The 22,720-nt window shown below is 47.8% G+C and overlaps 2 protein-coding genes across 6 annotated transcripts in view; one reads left to right on the forward strand and one right to left on the reverse strand.

The window, feature by feature from the left end:
- Positions 1 to 3,521, forward strand: part of CCNB2 (cyclin B2) — a 73,407-nt gene extending 69,886 nt beyond the window's left edge. Inside the window, exons 8-9 of one of the 2 annotated variants that reach the window (XM_054240427.2) lie at positions 1,738 to 1,848; positions 3,249 to 3,521. In XM_054240427.2, coding sequence (XP_054096402.1) covers positions 1,738 to 1,848; positions 3,249 to 3,275 — 138 coding nt within the window. In that variant the 3' untranslated portion in view covers positions 3,276 to 3,521. The remainder of the gene's footprint in view (positions 1 to 1,737; positions 1,849 to 3,248) is intronic. The other variant, XM_054240426.2, reaches the window with a different exon arrangement.
- A 6,019-nt stretch (positions 3,522 to 9,540) lies between these two features.
- Positions 9,541 to 22,720, reverse strand: part of MYO1E (myosin IE) — a 232,243-nt gene continuing 219,063 nt past the window's right edge. For all 4 annotated transcript variants that reach the window (XM_002753190.6, XM_078333272.1, XM_035258746.3 and 1 more), the window contains 2 exons: positions 11,289 to 11,458; positions 9,541 to 10,617 (listed from right to left, as the gene is read on the reverse strand). In XM_002753190.6, the coding sequence (XP_002753236.1) occupies positions 10,541 to 10,617; positions 11,289 to 11,458 (247 nt within the window). In that variant the 3' untranslated portion in view covers positions 9,541 to 10,540. The remainder of the gene's footprint in view (positions 10,618 to 11,288; positions 11,459 to 22,720) is intronic.

A 22,720-nucleotide genomic window follows, 5' to 3' on the forward strand; every position in this document is an offset into this window, starting at 1 on the left:
AGTATTTTAGGATTAAGAGTAATTGTGTGGACTGGGCCCAGTTGTTCACCCCCGTGATCTCAACACTTGGGGAGGCTGAGGCAGGCAGATTGCTTGGGCCCAGCAGTTTGAGACCAGCTTGGGCAACATGGTGAAACCTCACCTCTACAAAAAATAGAGAAACTGGCTGGGCACAGTGGCTCATGCCTATAATCCGAGCATTTGGGAAGGCTGAGGCAGGCGGATCACTTGAGGCCAGGAGTTTTATACCAGCCTAGCCAACATAGTGAAACTGTATCTCTACTAAAAATAGAAAGACGAGCTGGGTGTGGCGGCACATGCCTGTAGTCTTAGCTACTTGGGAGGCTGAAACACAAGAATTGCCTGAACCTGGAAGGTGGCGGTTGCATTGAGCTAAGATTGCACCACTCACTGCAGCCTGTGCTACAGAATGAGACTCAAAAAAAAAAAAAAGATAAATTATCCAGGCATGTTGGCACACACCTATAGTTTCAGCTGCTAGGGAGGCTGAGGTGGGAGGATCGCTTGAGCCCAGGATATCAAGACTGCACTGCAGTGAGCCCCGATAGTGCCACTGCAGTCCAACGTGGGCAAGAGTTGAGACCCGGTCTCCAAAGAAAAAAAGGAGATTTAACTGTGGCTTATTTTGCCAGTTACACCATGCATATGAAGCATGAAAAGAATGCATTATATAATTGCCAATTATACCATGCATTAGCAAGCATGAAAAGAATGTACTTTAGCTTTTATAACTTTGTCACAGAACTCTTAAAGCTAGTTGACATATCCTTTTTATGTTTTTTTTTTAAAACAGGGTCTCCCTCTGTTGCCCAGGCTGGGGTGCAATGGCATGAGTATAGCTCACTGCACCTCAAACTTCTGGGCTCAAGCAGTCTTTCCTTCTCAGCTTCTCAAGTAGCTGGGACTTAGATGTACACTAGCATGCTTGGGTAATTTTTCATTTTTCATAAAGATAGGGTCTCCCTGTGTTACCCATGCTGGTCTGAAACTCTTAAGCTCAAGTGCTGGGCTTACAGGCATGAGCCACTGTGCCCCGCCACTTTATAAGTCTTCTCACATGAAAAGTCTTACCAAATGACAGCTGTTCTTTTGCTTGAATTTGACTCTTTGGGAGGCTAGGTCACAGGGCTTGGTGTGGTGGCGCCTGAGTTCTCTGTTCTCTAGTGCTTAACTGCACAGTGCCCAGCAAGAGAATCGTAGGTAGTCTTAGTTCTTCTGGATTTAATAGACTCTTGCCTGTAGCAGTTTTATTTCTTATTTCTGAACATCTTTCTCTGACTGACAGTATGCTTGTTTGGGCTCTTGAGCTTCCAACACACACAACTGGGCAGGGCTTTGATGCAGGGTTGTGTGAGATGCGGCCAGCAGTGTAAGGCGGCACTTTAACTGTTTTTTCATCCGCTTTCAGTGTTACTTGAAGTACTCCTACCTTTGCATTCTCTGTAAAGATCCTATGGGCCCTTTGGCACTTGATTTCGCTAACAGTTTCGAATGTCTTTAGTCTGGTCTCAGGGCCAGAATCATCTTGTATTTACTGGATGCTTTTGTGGGGCTGGTACTGTGGGAGTGGTTAGGGCTTTAACTGAATTTCCATTAGGTAAGAATATCTTTACAGCTTCTACGTAAGTGATGTCGTCATGTACAAGATGGGGTCGAAAGCAGCACAGGCTTTCTCTGGCCCCTCAGTCATGTATGTCTGCTTTTGTGTTGTTTCAGAACTTAAAGCAGCAGTACTACACAGGATACACAGAGAATGAAGTACTGGAAGTCATGCAGCACATGGCCAAAAACGTGGTCAAAGTGAACGAAAACTTAACCAAATTCATCGTAAGTACTATTTTTTTTTTTAGCTGTGGAAAGGATTAGGTTATGAGTTTCGTGTGTATATGGGGTACGTATGTGTGTTCTCATGTAAATATATTAATATCACATGTAAGAGTTTTAGCACAAGTCCTTTATCCTGTACATTTTTCCAGTACAGTATGGTATGGGGCATACTGATAAACCTTGAAAGCAGACTTTCTTTGAAACGGGTTGATGGGCCAGCCATGTCTAGGCCCAGTTCCCAGTCAGCCAGTCAGTTACTCGGTGTATTGATTTACTCTGTGCTCATCCCAGCGTCCTAGGGAGGGCACTTTGCAAACAGGGAAGGCTGGTCTGCATGGGACTGGTGAGAGAGAGGGCCCACTGAAGTGGCAGTGTGGAAGTATTGAGCATTCACGTGATGGTACTCAGGGCCTTTGTCCAGGGTCTTCTGAGGCAGTGATTCAAAAACACCTAATTAGCAAGCATGGTGAAGTGGGAAGATGCCCATTCAGGGGGCATCCTGAGGGCATGGTGTCTATCTCTGCATGGCCCACCTAAGAGTAGGAGCCAGAGGAGACTTAGTGCTGTCCTGTGCTTGTGTGACACCAAACGACAGGGCTCATCAGGTACGTGGTGGCAAAGAGCAAGGCCTTTGAACCTCAGAACTGAGTCTCAAGTGTCCTCACAACATGAGTTGCTTCATGGAAGTGTGATTTGTGTGCAGTCCTGAGAGGACTGTCCGGGATTTGTTAAGCACTATTTGCCACCCTCTTTTATTGACAGTTACTGCTGCCAGGCCTGGTGCATCTATAATGTCCTGATGGCACTTAGGTATCATACACACAGCTCCCTGCTCCCATCCCTCGGGTAGCCTGTGAGAGGAAGCCTGCTACTTGAACCTTGAAATGATTTGTTTCCCATCACCTGTGCTACCAGCTGGGTTTTTTTTTTCTTTTTGAGACAGAGTCTTACTCTGTGGCTCAGGCTGGAGTGCAGTGGTGTGATCTCGGCTCACTGCAATCTCCGCCTCCTGGGTTCAAGTAATTCTTCTGCATTAGCCTCCCAATTAGCTGGGAGTACAGGTGCGTACCCCTAAGCCCAGGTAATTTTTGCATTTTTAGTAGAGACGAGGTTTCACTGTGTTAGCCAGGATGGTCTTGATCTCCTGACCTCGTGATCTGCTGCCTCGGCCTCCCACAGTGGTGGGGTTACAGGCATGAGCTACCACACCCAGCCCCAGTGGGTTTTATTCATTTATGGGGATGGAAGGAAATGGTCAGGAACGTGTTATAAGCCCAGAGCTTTCACTGGTTCCAGCGATTGGGAATCATTGTGATGGTTGTGGCCCTGATCTTTGATACCTGTGGGTTAGGTAAGGAATAAGCTATTAGTGGGGGTTCCTCACATGACTTTAACCACAGATGACTTCTGCAGGCCGTCAAGAATAAGTATGCAAGCAGCAAACTTCTGAAGATCAGCACAGTCCCTCAGCTGAACTCGAAAACCATCAAAGACCTTGCCTCCCCACTCATGGGAAGGCCTTAGGCTGCGTGGCCCCCGCTGTGCCCTGCTTCTTACTGCTTAGAACTCTTGATTTTGTACGTAGTCGTCTGGTCCGTCTCATGAAAGCTGAGACCAATTTTCTAAATATATATTGAAGAAAAATAAAGTGATGATTGGTTTTTCTTAAGGTATGCCATGTGTATTTATTTGTGTATTCTTTACTGAAGACATCAGTGAAAGCTTGCTTTGAATAACTTTTTTTTGAGCTGTTACGAATAGCATGTAAATTACTGCCGTTATGGCTTGGGCACGACCTTTTTACCATTTTCTCAAATGGAAAAAACGAACTTGGCTTCAGTGAACACTAACCTATTCCTAAGCTTCTTGAATACTAATAATATATTTACTGTGAAAATTTAAAATGGGAGGATAACCATGACACTTTCTTTTCTAGAACGTAGTGAGCTGCTCTCTAATTCCTGCATAGGAACACCTGGCCCAGAGCAACCCTTATAATGGGTCCCTTTCTGAAAGGCATGGTTGAGACCAGAGAACGCCATCCCAGGGGTCACAGCTGGAGAAAATGGGCCGTGGCATCCTGTGCAAGTTGAAGCCTGGGATGCGTTTTCTCCTTGTGAAGCTTCAGGTACATTATGAGCTAAATGGCTTTGTATTTTTTTGTTTGGTTGGTTTTTGATGGGTACTGAATGTCGTTTCCTATGGTGGAATGCATCCTCAGCCTCCAAACACTAGCTTTATAAACAAAAACAATTAACATAATGAGTCTTGTATAACTTCCCAAGATGTTAGTTAAACAAGATGTTAATTGGTGTTGTAAGAGAGAGGAGTCAGATATACATCTGTGAAACATTGCAGATTTTTGGAAGATTCATAAAGGTTCTGTGCTTTGCAGTAAACTTTTATCTCAGTCATTTTCCCCAACCTAGAGTGTGTTAAGAGCTGCCTTTTAATGACAGAGAACACCAGTGTCTGCTCCTATGATTCAGGTGTGCCTTGAGGACAGCGGCCCTTCGGGAGGAGAAACTGGCTCCAGTTAGCGCTGGCTTTTAGTCTCTTCCTGGGCAGGCAGAGCTGTCTGACTAGTGTGTCTTTGTATGTTGAAATCCTAGTATAGAGTTTTATGAATATCCCTTGTTGGGTAGTGAAGCTTGTTCCCACGGCAGCCTGAGACAACTCAGATCACAAGTGTGAATGATAATGCAGTGAGACCGTCAAAGGGAGGGTTCCTGGCTCTGACAGGCAGTTATTTCCCAGGGATGCTTGAGCTCAACTTTTCCCCAAGAAAGCCTGACTTTTGTAAGCATACTCCAAAGACATTTTATAGCTTCCTTGTTACATATTTTACTTAAATATTAAATGTCCTGATGCAGGAAACTTAGATGTCATTAAAAAAAGACCTTTAAGATACTTATAGGTGGCACAGCAGGCACCCAAACTAAAATGTTGTGTTAAAAGAGTGGTGGAAATAGAAACCATATCCCAAAGACACGGAAATTAAATATGAAATGATGTATCCACAGTGTAGCAGAGCGCTGACTCTCAGTGTGGGGGCTTTGGGTTTGATTCTAAGTAGCTGTGACCTCTGTACTTTAATTCTGTACCCGCAAGAGCGTCTGCCCAGCACTTAGTATAGGTTCTAGTGAAACCTTAGTGTAGGTTCTAGTAGGAAGAAGAAACCTAAACACAGCTGTTACTATTTTAAGGAGCGGTTAATATAATATCCCATCTCTTGTAAAGAGATTAGATGGAGCTCTTGCCCATTACAGGACTTTACAAGTTTCTAGCTGTTGTTCTATGTGTGAGGTGTTTTTTTTTTGAGATGATGGAGTTTCGCTCTTGTTACCCAGGCTGGAGTGCAATGGTGCGATCTCGGCTCACCGTAACATCTGCCTCCTGGGTTCAGGCAATTCTCCCGCCTCAGCCTCCCGAGTAGCTGGGATTACAGGCACGCACCACTAAGCCCAGCTAATTTTTTGTATTTTTAGTAGGGACAGGGTTTCACCTTGTTGACCAGGATGGTCTCGATCTCTTGACTTTGTGATCCACCCGCCTCAGCCTCCCAAAGTCCTGGGATTACAGGCGTGAGCCACCGTGCCTGGCTATTTTTTTTTTTTTTTAATTTTTCCTTTCTGGACAGGATGCCAGAATCTCTTTTCCTTTTTTAAATCTGTACCTGTTGAGAGAAGGATGCTAGAGGTTAAAAGGCTGACACAGTGTACTGTCACATTCCTAAATATTTGTTGAATTAGAGAAAATGATTAAAAGCCCAGGCCTATTGGGAATGCTGGCTCACGCTTGTAATCCCAGAATTTCGGGAGGCCAAGGTGAGAAGACTACTTGAGCCCAGACGATCAAGACCAGCTGGGCAACATAGGAAGACCCCATCTCTACAAAAAATAATTAGCTGAATGTGGTGGCACATGCCTGTGGTCCCAGCTACTTGGGAGGCTGAGGTGGGAGGATTACTTGAGCCCTGGAGTTTGCGGCTGCAGTGAGCCATGATTGTGCCACGCTGTTCTAGAGCCTGGGTGACAGAGTGAAGTGCTGTCTCAAAAAAGCACAGGCCTTGGACTCAGAGTTCCAACGATGGCTCCCCAAGGGAAGAACTGTGTGATCTTGGGTGAGTAGTGAACCATACTCATCCAGTCTTCTGGTTAGAAAGGGTGCTCAGAATGGAGGGGTATGGTCCAGTAGGCAAAAAAGCATCAAGATTAGTGGGTAGGAATAAAAGCAGGTTTCTAAATCCAAAAAGAATTGTAATCAGCTAGGCCTCTGGGAGAAAAGCAAAACAAGGGGTGAAAGCAGAATTGTAGAATGGCTCCTCTGGTCTTTTGGCCACAAAAGTGAGGGGTGCCAGAAACAGTTAAATTGTTCGCCAAAGATGTACTGTGCATGCTCTGCTCGACTGCCCTGGAAACCAGTATGTAGTCCTACTGCCAGTGAAATCTTAACGGGGACACAACCTGTAAAAGAAATGGTAGCACTTAGAGGCACAGGCAGAGTTAGCATGACCAGCTCCACTCAGGGAGGGTCTGGGGATGAGTTCAGGAAGGAGTCTCAGAGAAGGAATGCAGATTATGTAAGAGCCATGCTCTGTGGAAGCCCGTGGAGTTTGTGGTTCATAGATACACATACCTACTTTCTCATTTTTGTGAACAAGTCCACCTGGCAGGAGCCCACTCTCACTCTGGTGCTCTGGGTCAGCTGCAGAGACCTCCAGGCCCCTGGAGTTGAGGCCGGGATCACAGCACTGCACGCCCGCCTGGGCAGCAGAGCGAGACTGCCTCAAAAAAGAAAAAGTCCATGACGGCTGAACTGTTTTCCTAACACCAGGGTATTATTTCCTTTTCTCCTTCTTTCATTCTCTCAGTAGTATATGATGGAATTTTACAGAGGCTACATGACATGCATTGATACTCTGGTAACCAGTAGAATGTGTGTGTGTATTCTTGTGTTCTAAAAATTTCTCACCTTTACTTTATAATGTGGTAAGTATCGATTGCCATAACCAATATCAGCTGAACACCTGAGCATCTTTAATAACATTGGGGAGTGTAAAAGGGTTCTGAAGCCAAAGAATTTGAGAACTGCTTGTCTGTAACTAAAGCTTGCACACTTCTGCCCTAGGGTACACGGTCAGGCCGTCTCTCACTGAGTCCTTGTTACTTACAATCTTTGCTTGGGCCAGGAGCAGTGGCTCACGCCTGTAATCCCAACATGGGAGGCCGAGGCGGGCAGATCACCAGGTGAGGAGTTCGAGATCAGCCTTACCAACATGGCAAAACCCCTGTCTCTACTAAAAAATACAAAAATTAGCTGGGCATTGTGGCGCGTGCCTGTAATCCCAGCTACTCAGGAGGCTGAGACAGGAGAATCTTTTGAACTTGGGAGGCGGAAGTTGCAGTGAGCTGAGATCGAACCACTGCACTCCAGCCTGGGTTAGAGTCTGTTTTTAAAAAAAACTTTGGTCGAAAGGATGTCACTTTTTTTTTTTTTTTGAGACAGTCTCGCTGTGTCACCCAGGCTAGAGTGCAGTGGCACAGTGTCAGCTTACTGCAACCTCCACCTCCTGGGTTTAAGCAATTCTCCACCTCAGCCTCCTGAAGAGCTGGGATTTTAGGTGCCCGCCACCACACCTGGCTAAATTTTGTATTTTTATAGTAGAGACACGGTTTCGCCATCTTGGCTAGGCTGGTCTTGATCTCCAGACCTCATAATCCACCTGCCTCAGCCTCCCAAACTGCTGGGATTATAGGCATGAGCCACCTTGCCCACCCGGGATGTCACATTTTATACTGATACTGCTATACATGTTGTTGCTGTGTGTGCACATGAACAATCCTTATTTCAAACAGGATGGCAAGTTCTAGAAGGTGAGGGTGGCCCTTTGATCTTCTGTATGTTCTTTCCTGGTGAGTGACTCCTGAACTGGTCATATTTGCCTAACTGCACAGTGACGAAAACGGCAGGCCAGGCTAGATCCAGAGACTAGAGGAAACCCAGGTTAGTGTCTTAAAGATCCTAAAGGGGAAAATGGCAATTTTTCTGAAGACTTTTTAATTAGGGAAAAAAGGGAATTGTTATTTATCCCAGATTTTTCTGGTAGTCCCCATGCTGAATTTCTAAATGTGAACAATAAGGTTCAGATAAAAAACGATTATTTCTTCAGCATCTCTACGCAGATTTAAGTGTCCTTCCCCTGAGTCACTCACCTGTGTAACCACCATTCCTTAGGCATCTCCTTGAGCCTGGCAGTGGCTGGGTACATGATGCAGGTGCTAAGGGCTTGGCCTGCGACTTCCATGGATGACGGTGTTCATGCTACTCCTGGGGGATTTAACTCAGTCCCTGTTTTATCAGGAGGAAAAACAAAGGCTTGTCCCAGCCAGCCAGGGGCTTACAACAAGGGAGATGGTCCTGGTGCTCCTGCCCTGTGAGAAAGCAGCTTGTGTGCTGGTGGCTGTGGGGAGCCCCCCATGCTCCTTGGTCCCAGTTCTTGTGGTGTCCTCCTCCCACTGCAGGGAGTCTATGAATGTGAGAGTATGTTGTAAAAATAGAGAGAGACCACTAGTGTCAATAGGATTACCTTTCCTCAATTCATCATGTCCTGGCTTTCCTCTCCTCTCTGGTCACAACATGGAACTGATGTAGCCTTTTAACACTATTTGTTACTGTTAAAGAATGAAAGGCCGGGCGCGGTGGCTCATGCCTGTAATCCCAGCACTTTGGGAGGCCAAGGCGGGTGGATCACGAGGTCAAGAGATCAAGACCATCCTGGTCAACATGGTGAAACCCCGTCTCTACTAAAAATACAAAATTAGCTGGGCGTGGTGGCGCGTGCCTGTAATCCCAGCTACTCAGGAGGCTGAGGCAGGAGAATTGCCTGAACCCAGGAGGCGGAGGTTGCGGTGAGCCGAGATCGCGCCATTGCACTCCAGCCTGGGTCACAAGAGCGAAACTCCGTCTCAAAAAAAAAAAAAAAAAAGAATGAAGTTTGCTCCCTGTTCTTGAAGTAAAACACGAGAACAAAATGCCATGTTTTTGTTTCTAATCTAGACACATTTTTTTTTCCTTGTAAGCCCAGGCAACTTTTTCTCATGGACTTTGAGGATCCTGAAATAACTCAAAGGTATATGCTGCTGAAACTCTTGAGTTCCCAGTAGCTTAAGAACGGCCGTGGCAACTAGAGGAGGAGAGGCAGAGAAAGGGCAGTCTCCAGTTACTTACAGCCATTCCAGCTTTTCACTATTACGGCAAGAAAACATCGTCTCAGTCAGCTAGGGCTATGCTATTATAACAAAATAGCATAAACCCAGTAGTTCAGACAGCGGAAGGCATTAGCTTACCGTTCCGGAGGCCGGAAGTCCAGGGTCAAGGTGGGCAGGATTAGTTCCTCGTGAAGGCTGTGAGGGAGAGTCTTCCTCTCTCCTGGGCTTGTGAATGGCTGGCTCCCTGCCTCTTCACAGGGTCTTCCTCTGTTGTTGGTTTCTGTGTCCAAATTTCCCCTTTTCATCAGGAGACCATTATATTGGATGAAGACCCATTCTAGTGACTTCATTTTCATTTTGTTTGCTCTGTAAAGACTATTTCCAAATAAGGTCATATTCTGAGGTGCTGGTGGCTGGGACTCCAGCATCATCTTTGGAGGGGCACAATTCAACCCATAACAAATGTCATAAAGGAAGAAGGTGTTCTCTGATTCCTTTATTTATTTATGAGGCGGTAGGGGGAGGGGAGGAAAATTCCTATAGGGAAAGAGTTGAGAAGAGTCTGCAGGGAACTGAGCTAGAAAGCAATGACACGTTTCCGTAGTTGGAAAATAACAGGGCACCTCTGTAAGTACCTGGTGTGAGTTTTGTAAGAAAAGCTACCTTATGAATGAGTACAGTGGAATACTACTTAGTACATTCATACATGTTTCTACCATCTCAGGATTTTTATACATACAGTATATGATCTGTTTTTATAAATGTACAGCTTGAAAAAAAGATCCTTTTTATAATAAGTACAGCATTTAAACACAAACCAACATGGGCCAGCCATATTCCAATTGAAGACCCAAAGAAAGCAAAGCCGGCAGCCCAGCCCCCAGCCTCTGACCTGCGCCTGGCGGCCCTGATGGTCCCGGCAAAGTGTAAACTAGTGCCCTCTGTCTCCCTGGGCTCAGCAGGCCTGCTTGCCCTTGGCATGTGCACAGGAAGTGCCTGCTCACGCTAAGCCCAGTCTGCAGAGGTGGGTCCTCCCTGAGGGAAGGTGGCAGAGAGGAATGTGTACGTCAGGTATGGACAAAAGAGGTGAAAGAAATGTGCTCTTCAACTAAAGGCACTTGTTGGCGACCACTTACAGCCATTCCCTGGGCCTGGTGAGGAAGCAGGGTGCTGTTTTGACAGAAGCCTACAAGATGTCAGCAGACCTCACTTGTCCTCTCACCAGGTTTAAATACAATAAATAAATGTTAATGCGGGTGGTTTTGCCTGCCTGGGTTCCTATGAAGGGGCTGCCTTTCAGGATCGTTTGTGGAGTGATACTCCCTGTTCCCAACCCCAGCCTTTTCAGTGTCCTCCATGGGGAAGGTACCAGAAGAGCTCCAGGCCTTGGAGGAGCAATTGCTCACTGTGGATTGGAAGTGCCTCCTCCCCTGGGCTGTGCCTGGAGCTCCTCTGCCCCATGCGTCAGAGTCGTGGGCGCCTCAGATCTTGGTCACATAGTTGTTTGGGAACAGGCCCTGCTTCCCTCGTAGTCGACCCGTCCACCAGCCTGAAGGATCTACAGGGAGAGGTTGAACGCGGAGATGAGTAAGTCTGTTCTACCCAGCCAGACTCTCTGCCTCCGTGGGCTCAAGTGATTTGGTGCCATCCATGGTGTTTTTCCCTTTGTTCTTTAAATCAAAGTTTGCTGTAAAATGTAAGATAGCTACCATATTAATAAAGCACTCAGCCAAGCCCATAGCTGCTTTGATAATGGATATTCAGGGTTGTCTCTCCGGCTTCTACTCCGTCTGCTTTATGAGGAAGCCTACCAGGTCTAATAAACTAAAGGGTACAGCCCTCCTCTTGCTACTGCAGTTGGTTCAGGACACATGACTAATTTGGTCCAATCAGAATAAAACTCAGGACTTTTGTCCAATGGCAAAGAAAAGTTTCAGAGATGATGCAGATTTCAAATATCATTTCATCTGCAGGCCTGGAATTGCAGCTGCCATTTTGTTACCATGAAGAAAACAGCTTGAGAAGGGAGGGGATATAAAGAAGGGGGCAGAGCTGAAAGAGGCATTAAAAAGAAAGCTGATGTCTTGATCCAATTGAGCCTGTAGCCTGACCTGCCTCTACAAGTTTCAGTTAGAGGAGCCCATACATTCTCCTCATGTTCACACAGGTTCTTACAGTGCTGTGACTGTTCTTTGGGAGGCTGTCCCCACCAGTCAGCCACACACTTACCTTCTCTGATGACATCAATAATGTCACTGGCATTAAAGCTGAGTTCGTCCGTGTCCTGAGCGTCATAGGCATACAGAGCCTTGCACTGTGGCACCTGGGGCTTGGGCTTGGGCTGCGGCTTGGGTCTGCCCCCTGCTGGGGGAGGCCGACTGCTGGTTTGTCTCCGGACCCTGTGGGGAGAACAGGGCACATGAGACTGGGTCCCAAGAGGAGGCAGCAGCACTGAGGGCTGCTTGGAGCATGCTGGCTGTCACTGGCCTTTTCAAGTTCAAATCCAGCTCCACCCTTAGAAGACACATGGCCCAGGGTGCAGTCTTTTAAACCTGCGGAATAAGGGTGACTTTCCTGACAAGGTTGTTGCAACCCCAAATTGCTCCTACAAACCTTTGCTGCTGCTGCTGCTGCTGTGTTCCCAGCATAGAAAGAAAAGTGGAAGATACCCAAATAAAATCAAAGTATACCCATCTATTAAATCATGAACACTCAGGTATCCGTCCCTCCCTCAAGTTTGGAAATGGAACTTTGCCAGTGCCACAGAAGCCTGTAGGCATCTCTCCTTCACTGCATTCCCCCCAGAATTACCACCTTGGAGTTTGTATTAACCATTCTATGGATCATCATCTCTACTCCCATCCCATCCACCCACCCCCTCATCATCACTCCAGAGACTTCCCTCCCACCCACTCATTACTCCAGAGACTTCCCTCCCACCCACTCATCATTACTCCAGACTTCCCTCCCACCCACTCATTACTCCAGAGACTTCCCTCCCACCCTCACATCATTACTGCAGAGACTTCCCTCCCACCCCCTCATTACTCCAGAGACTTCCCTCCCACCCTCTCATTACTCCAGACTTCCCTCCCACCCCTCATTATTACTCCGGACTTCCCTCCCACCCACTTATCATTACTCCAGAGACTTCTCTCCCACCCCAATCATCATTCCTCCAGACTTCCCTCCCACCCACTCATCATTACTCCAGACTTCCCTCCCACCCACTCATCATTACTCCAGACTTCCCTCCCACCCACTCATCATTACTCCAGAGACTTCCCTCCCACCCACTCATTACTCCAGAGACTTCCCTCCCACCCCCTCATCATTACTCCAGAGACTTCCCTCCCACCCACTGATCATTACTCCAGAGACTTCCCTCCCACCCCCTCATCATTAGAGACTTCCCTCCCACCCCCTCATCATTACTCCAGAGACTTCCCTCCCACCCCCTCATCATTAATCCAGAGACTTCCCTCCCACCCCCTCATCATTACTCCAGAGACTTCCCTCCCACCCCGTCATCATTACTGCAGAGACTTCCCTCCCACCCCTCATTACTCCAGACTTCCCTCCCACCCACTCATTACTCCAGACTTCCCTCCCACCCTCTCATCATTACTCCAGACTTCCCTCCCACCCTCTCATCATTACTCGAGACTTCCCTCCCACCCTCTCATCATTACTGCAGACTTCCCTCCCACCCCCTCATCATTACTCCAGAGACTTCCCTCCCACCCACTCATCATTACTCCAGACTTCCCTCCCACCCACTCATTACTCCAGAGACTTCCCTCCCACCCTCTCATCATTACTGCAGACTTCCCACCCACTCATCATTACTCCAGAGACTTCCCTCCCACCCCCTCATTACTCCAGACTTCCCTCCCACCCCTCATCATTACTCCAGACTTCCCTCCCACCCACTCATCATTACTCCAGACTTCCCTCCCACCCACTCATCACTGCAGACTTCCCTCCCACCCCCTCATCATTCCAGAGACTTCCCTCCCACCCCCTCATCATTACTCCAGAGACTTCCCTCCCACCCACTCATCATTACTCCAGACTTCCCTCCCACCCCCTCATCATTACTCCAGAGACTTCCCTCCCACCCCCTCGTCATTACTCCAGAGACTTCCCTCCCACCCACTCATCATTACTCCAGACTTCCCTCCCACCCCCTCATCATTACTCCAGACTTCCTTCCCACCCCCTCATCATTACTCCAGAGACTTCCTTCCCACCCCCTCATCATTACTGCAGAGACTTCCCTCCCACCCCCTCATCATTACTGCAGAGACTTCCCTCCCACCCCCTCATCATTACTCCAGAGACTTCCCTCCCACCCCCTCATCATTACTCTAGAGACTTCCCTCCCACCCCCTCATCATTACTCCAGAGACTTCCCTCCCACCCCCTCATCATTACTCCAGAGACTTCCTTCCCACCCCCTCATCACTGCAGAGACTTCCCTCCCACCCCCTCATCATTACTGCAGAGACTTCCCTCCCACCCCCTCATCATTACTCCAGAGACTTAGCTCTCATCTCATCTCATCAGTGTTACTCTTCAAATCTCCCTTCCATTCTTTCATTGTTACCCCTCAGAGCTCCCCTCTGCCCCTCCAGAAATGTTGCTGTGAATATTCCTGTTTCTCAGCACCTGCACTCCTGACACCTGGGGCTGGATAACCTTTATAGTGTGTGGGGGCAGGTGAGGGAGGCTGTCCTGTGCCCTGCAGGATCCCTGGCCTCTAACCACTGGATACAAGTGACACTCCCTCCACTCCACTGTCGTGATGATTAAAAGTATCTCCAGTGCTCAAACCCTAACCCAGATCTTCCAGCTTTAAATGTACTATTTCTATATACTGTGCTGGCTGCCTCAAGTCACCATTCATTCGTTGTTTCAAAGGCATGGAAGTTCTGCTTGTTCCTGCTTAGTGAGATCTTTAAACTTATACCTGAATCAATTATTTAATAAATATGTTAATTAAAAGCATCTAGCAAAAACAAAAAGGAAAACAGAAACATGGAGAACATTTCTTTTTTTTCCACTTTGCTTAAGGACAAACCAAAGTAAAGGCTATGTCCATTTGCTTACGAAAGAAACTTAAGATTTCTCCTTAAAGAAGTTGGGCTGGACCTCAACATGGCAGGACTGGCTGTTAGGTCTGGGCACATCATTCACACCCACAGGAGCAAAGAGGAAAAGGGGGGCTTTCCTGGGACCTGAGTTCTGGAAAGAACCACGACATCCAGTTTTGAGCTGCACCCTGAGGAGGCCCCAGCCTGCTGGCCTTGCCCATGTCCTGTGATGATAGATGCTCGTGGGGTGCTGATGAACAAGCTGGATCATGAAGGGGAACACTGGCTGCCAGCAGGGTAGCAGGCTGTCCCCAGGAGGGGCTGGGCTCCCATGAGACTGGGCTTTTCCTTCACCCCACACGGGAGGGAGTAATCCTCAAGGCTACTCAGGCTCCCTCCTCTCACCACCCCTGCCACTTTTCTCTTAGTGTAGAGGAAAGGCGTTTTGTGGGTTGTCAGTGTGACATCATTCACTTCCTACCTCACGTCTACTGGAAGTCCCTATTCCCTGTTCCAGAAGTGCTTGCTTCTCTGAAAGCTGGCCAGGCAAACAGGTTTTAATTAAGCACCCTATATACTGGGGATGTGTCAGCATTTGGTTGATAAGAGCCATTAGCCTGGATACCAGAAGTCAACGTGACTTCTCAGCAACAAGGAATAAAGCCGGTGGTGGGCGGGGGGGGGGGCCAGGCATTACAACACCCTGGGAGGGAGGAAGCCTCCAGCCTGACAGTCCACAGAACTGGGCTGGGAGTGCACGTGCAGGGACACAGAGGCACATGTGTGCATGCACACACACCAAAAACTCGTCCCTGTGTCCCTGGGGGGCTGGTGCTAGGACTACTCACAGATAACTCCACAGACACGTCCCTCATATCAGAGGGTGTAACAATTTCACGTAACCTACGTACGGCCTCTTGTATATGTTAAAACTCCTCTAGATTACTTGTAATACCTAATGCAAATAGTATGTAAACAGTTGTTATACTATATTGTTTAGGGAATAACAACAACAACAAAAAGGCTTTTTAAAAAATAAAGGACTGGCCAGGCATGGTGCCTAACACATGTAATCCCAGCACTTTGGGAGGCCAAGGCTGGTGTATCACCTGAAGTCAGGTGTTCGAGACCATCCTGGTCAACATGACAAAACCCCTGTCTCTACTAAAAAGAGAGAAATTAGTTCGGCATGGTGTAATTTATCATAATAAATTGCAGATTACACCTGTAATCCCAGCTACTCAGGAGGCTGAGGCAGGAGAATTGCTTGAACCCAGGAGGCAGAGGTTGTAGTGAGCCGAGATCGTGCCACTGCACTCCAGCCTGGGCCACAGAGTGAGACTCTGTCTCAAAAAAAAAAAATTTTTTTAAAGTCTGTACATGTTCAGCCGGCCGCGGTGGCTCAAGCCTGTAATCCCAGCACTTTGGGAGGCCGAGGCGGGTGGATCACAAGGTCAGGAGATCAAGACCATCCTGGTCAGCATGGTGAAACCCCGTCTCTACTAAAAAATACACAAAAAATTAGCTGGGCATGGTGGCGCGTGCCTGTGATCCCAGCTACTCAGGAGGCTGAAGCAGGAGAATTGCCTGATCCCAGGAGGCGGAGGTTGCAGTGAGCCGAGATCGCGCCATTGCACTCCAGCCTGGGTAACAAGCGCGAAACTCCGTCTCAAAAAAAAAAAAGTCTGTACATGTTCACTACAGAGGCAACTATCCATATTTTTTTTTCAGTCCAGGTTTGGTTGAATCCACAGACGTGGAACCCGTGGGCACAGCAGGCCAACTATATCCATAGATGGAAATCTGTCCAGTCTTGTCCGGTGGGAAAACCCCACTGTCCTTAGTACAGACTGATGAGGTCTCTGTAGACCAACTATTGGGGCCTAGATACAGGGTCCTCCTGCTGAAGGACTCCCTTTGCCAGGGCTGGGGTAAGACCCCTTAGTGGGAAGATAAGGTGGATGGCTCCTGAGAGGGAAGACCCTCCCTGCCTTGGGCATCACACACCTTTTCTGCCCCACGTGCCTCCAGCTTTGACTAAGCCCTGTTCTTTCCTTCATGTCGTCTTTGCCAGTTGCTTCCTTTCTAGAACACTTGGCCCTCATGCCAGCTTAGCTGTTATCAGTTCACCCCCTCCCACCTGAAAATCCTTCCAACAGCTTCTCTCTGCTCTTGGAAAAAGGACCAAAACCCTTCATGGCGCCTACAGTCTGCCACGTGCGGCTCCGCTCATACCCTGACCTTACTCTCTGCTGCAGGCCACAGCGATGCCCTCCTGCCTTTCTCCATGAGCCCTGGTTGGGAAGAGGGCCCTTGTCCACATACTTCAAACTTACATCATATTTATCCAGTGAAACACACGATTTCCACGTAAGATCAGGAAGAAAATGGATGTTAGCACTCACAACTCCTGTCCAGTATTATCCTGGAAACTCCAGCCAGGGTAGTTAGGCGAAGAAAAAAGAAAAAAAAAGTCATCTAGATTGTGTTAAAATAGAGCCTGAAGTCTGATCCAACAAATTCTTTTCGGTGATGATACCAAATTACAAACGAGCTAAAGGGATGAAGGTGGACCAGGCAAACAGCTGGGTGTGTGGCCACAGAACGGTGTTCGATCTCAACGCATCAGAGGCTGCTTCCTCCGCAGAGGTGACTACCGGTCAGTCAGAGCTCGGGAACTACCTGGGTTCCCGTGTAGACCCATGGCAGCAGCTGGTCTAATTGTCCAGGCTGTGTACAACGGCCACTATCCTGGCAGTGTAAGCCATTTGGTCTTTTATCACTAGGCTGAATGGGAGGCTGAGAGGTGGGGGAGGCCACGGCAGCTTTGAGATGGGACATTTGCTGGGGAGCAGGGTCTGGACAGCAGGGACTGTTTGGTGGCGGCAGGGAGGAGGGGGCAGGTGAGTGGAGGAGGGAGGACCTCTGTACTTTGTATTAGGAGTGGAACACTGATGCCACCGTTGGATCTCACTTGTGACCACAAGAGGTACAACAGCTCTGTCAGGGCAGCATATTCCTCAGCAAGCCACAGTGAGAGCCACTCTCCCTGGCCAGCCTGCACATGTCTACGCTCTGAGAGCTAGCAGACAGGATGTCTTCTGGGAAACTGCCTGTGGCTGTGTGAGGTCTGGCTAGGCGTTATGCGAGGCATCAGGTGCGGCTTCACTTTACCCTCACCACCCTGCTGTGACATGACTGATTTAGGCTCCTGGGATTTCCTGCTGGATTCATCACTGGCCAACACGGTGGCACATGCCTAAGGCTCCTGGCACTGCAGCCACACCGATCTTTCTGGCTCTTTGGTCTGGCTGGCCTCCCCTGGCCTCTCCCACTCCCCAGGCAGCATGGCTAACACCTACTCAGCCTTTGGACCTTACTTCCTTTACTGCCTCCTCATACGCTGGTGAAGCCCCCGCCAAATCCTCTCCTAGCCCACGCCTCCTCCGCAGCAGGACTGAACTGTATCGCGACACTGACTTGTGTAGCGTGGCAAACTGTCCTGCTCTGTTGCCTCGGCTGGAGTACAGTGGTGTGATCTCAACTCACTGCAACCTCCGCCTACCGGGGGATTCTCTTGCTTCAGCCTCCTAAGTAGATGGGATTGCAGGTGTGCACCACCACGCCCGGATATTTTTTTTTTTTTTGTATTTTTAGTAAAGACAGGGTTTCACCATGTTGGCCAGGCCTCCTGCCCGCAAGTGATCCACCCACCTCAGCCTCCCAAAGTGCTGGGATTACAGGTGTGAGCCACCAGGCACAGCCTATTTATTTTTAGAGATGAAGTTTTACCACATTGCCTGGGCTGGTCTTAAATTCCTGGGCTTAAGCGATTCTTCCACCTGGGCTCCCACTGCTGGAATTACAGGTGTGAGCCACCGCACCTGGTCCCAGGCCTTTTTTCTAATCCTAGGAAAGTTTTACAGGGAGCTCTCAACGGCACGGAGGAACACAGGAAATCTCAGCCAGTGAAGCGTCAGTCTGTACAGTTCACCACACTGAAGACCTGGAAGCCACCTCAGAACACAGTCGGTGGGAAAGCCGTTTTCCCAGACAGCCTTGAAAGCCCAGGCAACCTCCTTTGCATCACTAGGTGGCGATGCTGCGTCATTAATGAGAAGAATGACTTTCAGAAAAAACTGCCAGAAATGAGATGAATGAGGTCTTCTAGGTGCCTGGAGCCCCCACTCCCAGGAGTTAGGGATTACACAGCCCCTCACAGGGCACACGAGACCTGCATGCCCACGGTGCTAGTACGGGCTGCTCACTGCAGCTTGTGAGAGCTGATGGAACTTTCAGGAATTTTATGAGCCTGTTGTCAAACACGGCCATTATTAAGAATCAAATCATTGATGACAAAGAATATTAAAGCCCAGGCAGTAAATGCTCATCATTTCTCCTTCGTCCTCACTGCAACCGCGACCTCCCTGGCTCACGCGTTTATGCTGCCTCAGCCTCCTGAGGAGTTGGGATTACAAGCATGTGCCAACAAGCCCGGCTAGTTTTCTTTTTATATATATTTTTTAGAGATGGGGTTTCACCATGTTGGCCAGGGTGGTCTCAAACTCCTGGTCTCAACTTATCCACCTGCCTTGGCCTCCCAAAGTGCTGGGATTACAGGCATGAGCCGCCGCACCCGGCCTACGTATTTTCCTTCTGTCTACACATTTGAAGTTATTAAAGTCTATTGCTGACGCACAATAGAGATATGCAAAGGTGTGAGACTTCCATCTTTTCCAAACTCTGCAGCCAGCAGTAGTCACACTAGTACCTACAAACTGGCCCCAGGGAGAGTATTTTACCACAGAAACTGGTCAATGTTACAGCTCAGGCCTTTTCCTCCTCAGAGGGCCCGTTGTTGACAGGCACACACCACCATCCTGCCCTCCTCATGCTGCCCTCACGACGGCACAGGCTCACTCTTGTCTACAAATGCCTTGCCTACTTTTGTTTGGTTATTTACTTATTGCTCTTATTTTTAGAGACAAGGTCTTGCTATGATGCCCAGGCTGCGGTACAGTGACATGATCATATCTCACTGCTGCCTTGAACCCCTGGACTTGCGCCATCCTCCTGCTGGGACTACAGCCATGGGCCACCATTTGTTTTCTAATGGCCGTGTGGCATTTAGATACTGTTGGTAGTTTTGGTACTTTGTGACAGTGTTTGCATTTCTAATAAACATCACAATTGAAAATTGTGTTACAAAAACATTTCATTAATTTTTTTTTTTTTTTTTTTTTGAGACAGAGCCTCACTCTGTCATCTGGCTGGACTGGCGTGGAATAATCTTGGCTTACTGCAGCCTCTGCCTCCCGGGTTTAAGTGATTCTCCTGCCTCAGCCTCCCAAGTGGCTGGGATTACAGGCACCCGCCACCACGCCCTACTAATTTTTAAATTTTTAGTAGAAACAGTTTCACCATGTTGGCCAGGCTGGTCTGGAACTCCTAGCCTCCAGTGATCCTCCTGCCTCAGCCTCCCAAAGTGCTGGGATTAACAGTGTGAGTCACTGCACTTGGCTAGACAATTGGGAGTTGCAGCAAGATTTCAGACTCACAATAAGGTTTTTTTCCTTTTGACGTTTCAATAATAAATGCTCCTTATATCGATTATATATATATACACGTCAGTATATGGTTATAAAACCATACATCACTGAGCAAATCCAGTGTTTCATTATACGTAACTTTTGTACAATGCAATTTGGTTTTTCTGTTACTACCTGACCCATCATTTATTTCAGGGTAATTTGTACATATCACTTTGTGTCTATTACCAATGAACATAAATACATGAAAAAGCTGAGCCACAGCAAATTCTTTTTGCACCAGGTTCTTTTTTCTGAGTAGGACAATCACATTATAACCCAGAAGCAAGTAACCCTTCCCGATGAATTACGCACACTGCATCCAGTTGGCTTTGCGAAAACTTGCAGTGCAAGTAAGTCCTGCATTAGTGACCAGAGAAGACCAAGTGATATATTTGCCCCAAGACATTAGGATGGCAACTGACATTTGAGCTCTCATAGATGGCTGCTGAATCTCACAAGATGCCAAAAGCCTACAAGAATACAAAACCCCCCCCAGTGACATCAAAACTCTGTAAACTGAGGGCTGGTGAATTCCCTCTGCCCGGCATGTCCATCCCTTTCCGTGGGATGTGCGTTGTTATGACTGCAGCGGAGATGTTTAGTTAGAAAGAGACTGTGAGGGCCAGGCGCAGTGCTCATGCCTGTAATCCCAGCACTTTGGGAGGTCGAGGCAGGTGGATCACCTGAGGCCAGGAGGACGAGACCAGCCTAGCCAACATGGCAAAACCCCATCTCTACTGAAAATTAGCCAGGCGTGGTGATTCATGCCTATAATCCCAGTCACTCAGGAGGTTGAGGCACGAGAATCACTTGAACCTAGGAGGCAGAGGTTGAGCTGCAGTGAGCCAAAACTACCACTGCACTCTGGCCCTGGTGACAGAGTGAGACTCTGTCTCAAAAAAAGAAAAGAGAGAGAGAGTCACAGCTGCCAAGGACATGTGTGTGTTGGGGGCTGGCGTGTACCTGCCTGGTCTCCTTGACTTGGCTTTCTCAGGCTGCCCATTCCCTGCATTAGAGCCATCAATGCCTGAAGCATAGACCTTTGTGGAGTCCAGTGCTTTAGGCAGGCCAGAGATTTGAGTTCTGGAGAATAAAGCCACTGGGCCAGGGAACCTCACCTTTCAATCCCAGTAGAGCGTTAAAATTTCCTTGCAAGGCCAACCAATGAGTAACAGTAATGAAACCAATACCAAAGACCTTTCAAATTACGTGGAGCTTTATAGCACACGAAGCCCTTATTTAACCTTCAAGAAAACTCTGAGGACTGGGTTTTCAAAATTATTATACTATTATTATTATCCCTATTGTACAGGTGAAGACACCAAGGAGTAGAAAGGTTAAGTGACAAGCCTGGGATAGAAGGCACATGGCTCAGTAAATATTTGATGAGTAAGAGAGAAAGGAATGAATGAACGAACCAGGGCTCACACCCCGCTCTTACAAGTGCAAATCCCGTGCTCCCTGCACTGTAAATGCTGCCTTCTGCGAATTTCTCTGTAGCTCCCACTCCTCCTGGTGGGTGTGCCTAGTCTCTGCCAGGGGAAGCTGGGATTAAGCTTTCAAATATCACCTCTTTGTTCTGCAGATGTGAAATTTATGTCTTGAAATTCCAAGAAGGAAAATAATGGCATTTTATTTCACTGGCTCTTACAAATATGCTGTGTTCCAGAAGGTTGAATCTATAAACATTACCGGAAAATGTGGAAATGGATGCCAAAAATTCCTCAGCACCGTGTCTGCCTGGGCCAGGATATGGCTGCTGCTCCTGTAGATTATGGGTTGAGAAATATTGCTATTGGATACTTGATGGAAATTTGAAGTCCCTTGAAAATAGGACTCAATTAGGAGATCTTGACAAGAGACACACAGGCAGCATTTAAACTTTTCTGCTGACCCCTCTTTTGTGGGGTCCTGCATGCCCAGAAGCCCTACCACTGAGCACCTGCAAGATTTATCTGTTTCCCCAACTTCCAGCTGGAGGAATCTCTAGATTATCTTGAAATTTCCTAAAGTTGTCCTCCCACAAAATGAACCACAGGATTTAAAAGGTCAACAGATGTTTCCAGACTGGGTTTTAATGCTTCCAATAATGAACTACAGGTAGATTATGTACATTTCAGTTACAGGAGGGAAAATTACCAAGCACGCTGGACAGTGAGAGCTGAGCAAAGGTGGGTGCATGAACTGTTTATAGAATTCTTGCGTAGCCTCTTGTATTCCCTTGAGAATCAGGAATGATCTTACACCTGAATTATATACTAATCGACGGCAAGATCCTCATTCCCACTGCAGATCTCACAGTGTTCTGGAGAACGACAGCACGGGTAAAGAATCCAGTCGAGAAGGTGATTAATTTAGTGAAATCTACATGCTCTCTTCAACTGACTGAACCTAAAGTAAACTGCTAAAGACTTGCCTGAATTAACCTGAGGTGCTGATTGCATCATTCGATTGGATCCATGTAACAGGATCCAAAAGAAATTACAAAAAAAAGTGCGCTGGGGCTGGGCGCGGTGGCTCAAGCCTGTAATCTCAGCACTTTTTGGGAGGCCGAGGCAGGTGGATCACGAGGTCAAGAGATCAAGACCATCCTGGTCAACATGGTGAAACCCCGTCTCTACTAAAAATACAAAAAATTAGCTGGGCATGGTGGCGCGTGCCTGTAATCCCAGCTACTCAGGAGGCTGAGGCAGGAGAATTGCCTGAACCCAGGAGGCGGAGGTTGCGGTGAGCCAAGATCCTGCCATTGCACTCCAGCCTGGGTAATGAGGGCGAAACTCCGTCTCAAAAAAAAAAAAAAAAAAGTGCTCTGAGGGATGACAGAGAGGAAGGAAAGCTAAGTCCAGAATGCGCACATAGGAAATAAAGACCACAGCGATTCTGCTTCTACAGTTCGGTATGTAGGAATCTTGATTCAAGTTTATGGAAAAAGTACAAACCTGGGATCCTGAAATTCCCTGAAATTCAGCAGCTT

This window comes from Callithrix jacchus, chromosome 8 (assembly GCF_049354715.1).
Source record: "Callithrix jacchus isolate 240 chromosome 8, calJac240_pri, whole genome shotgun sequence".
NCBI classification, from domain to species: domain Eukaryota; kingdom Metazoa; phylum Chordata; class Mammalia; order Primates; family Cebidae; genus Callithrix; species Callithrix jacchus.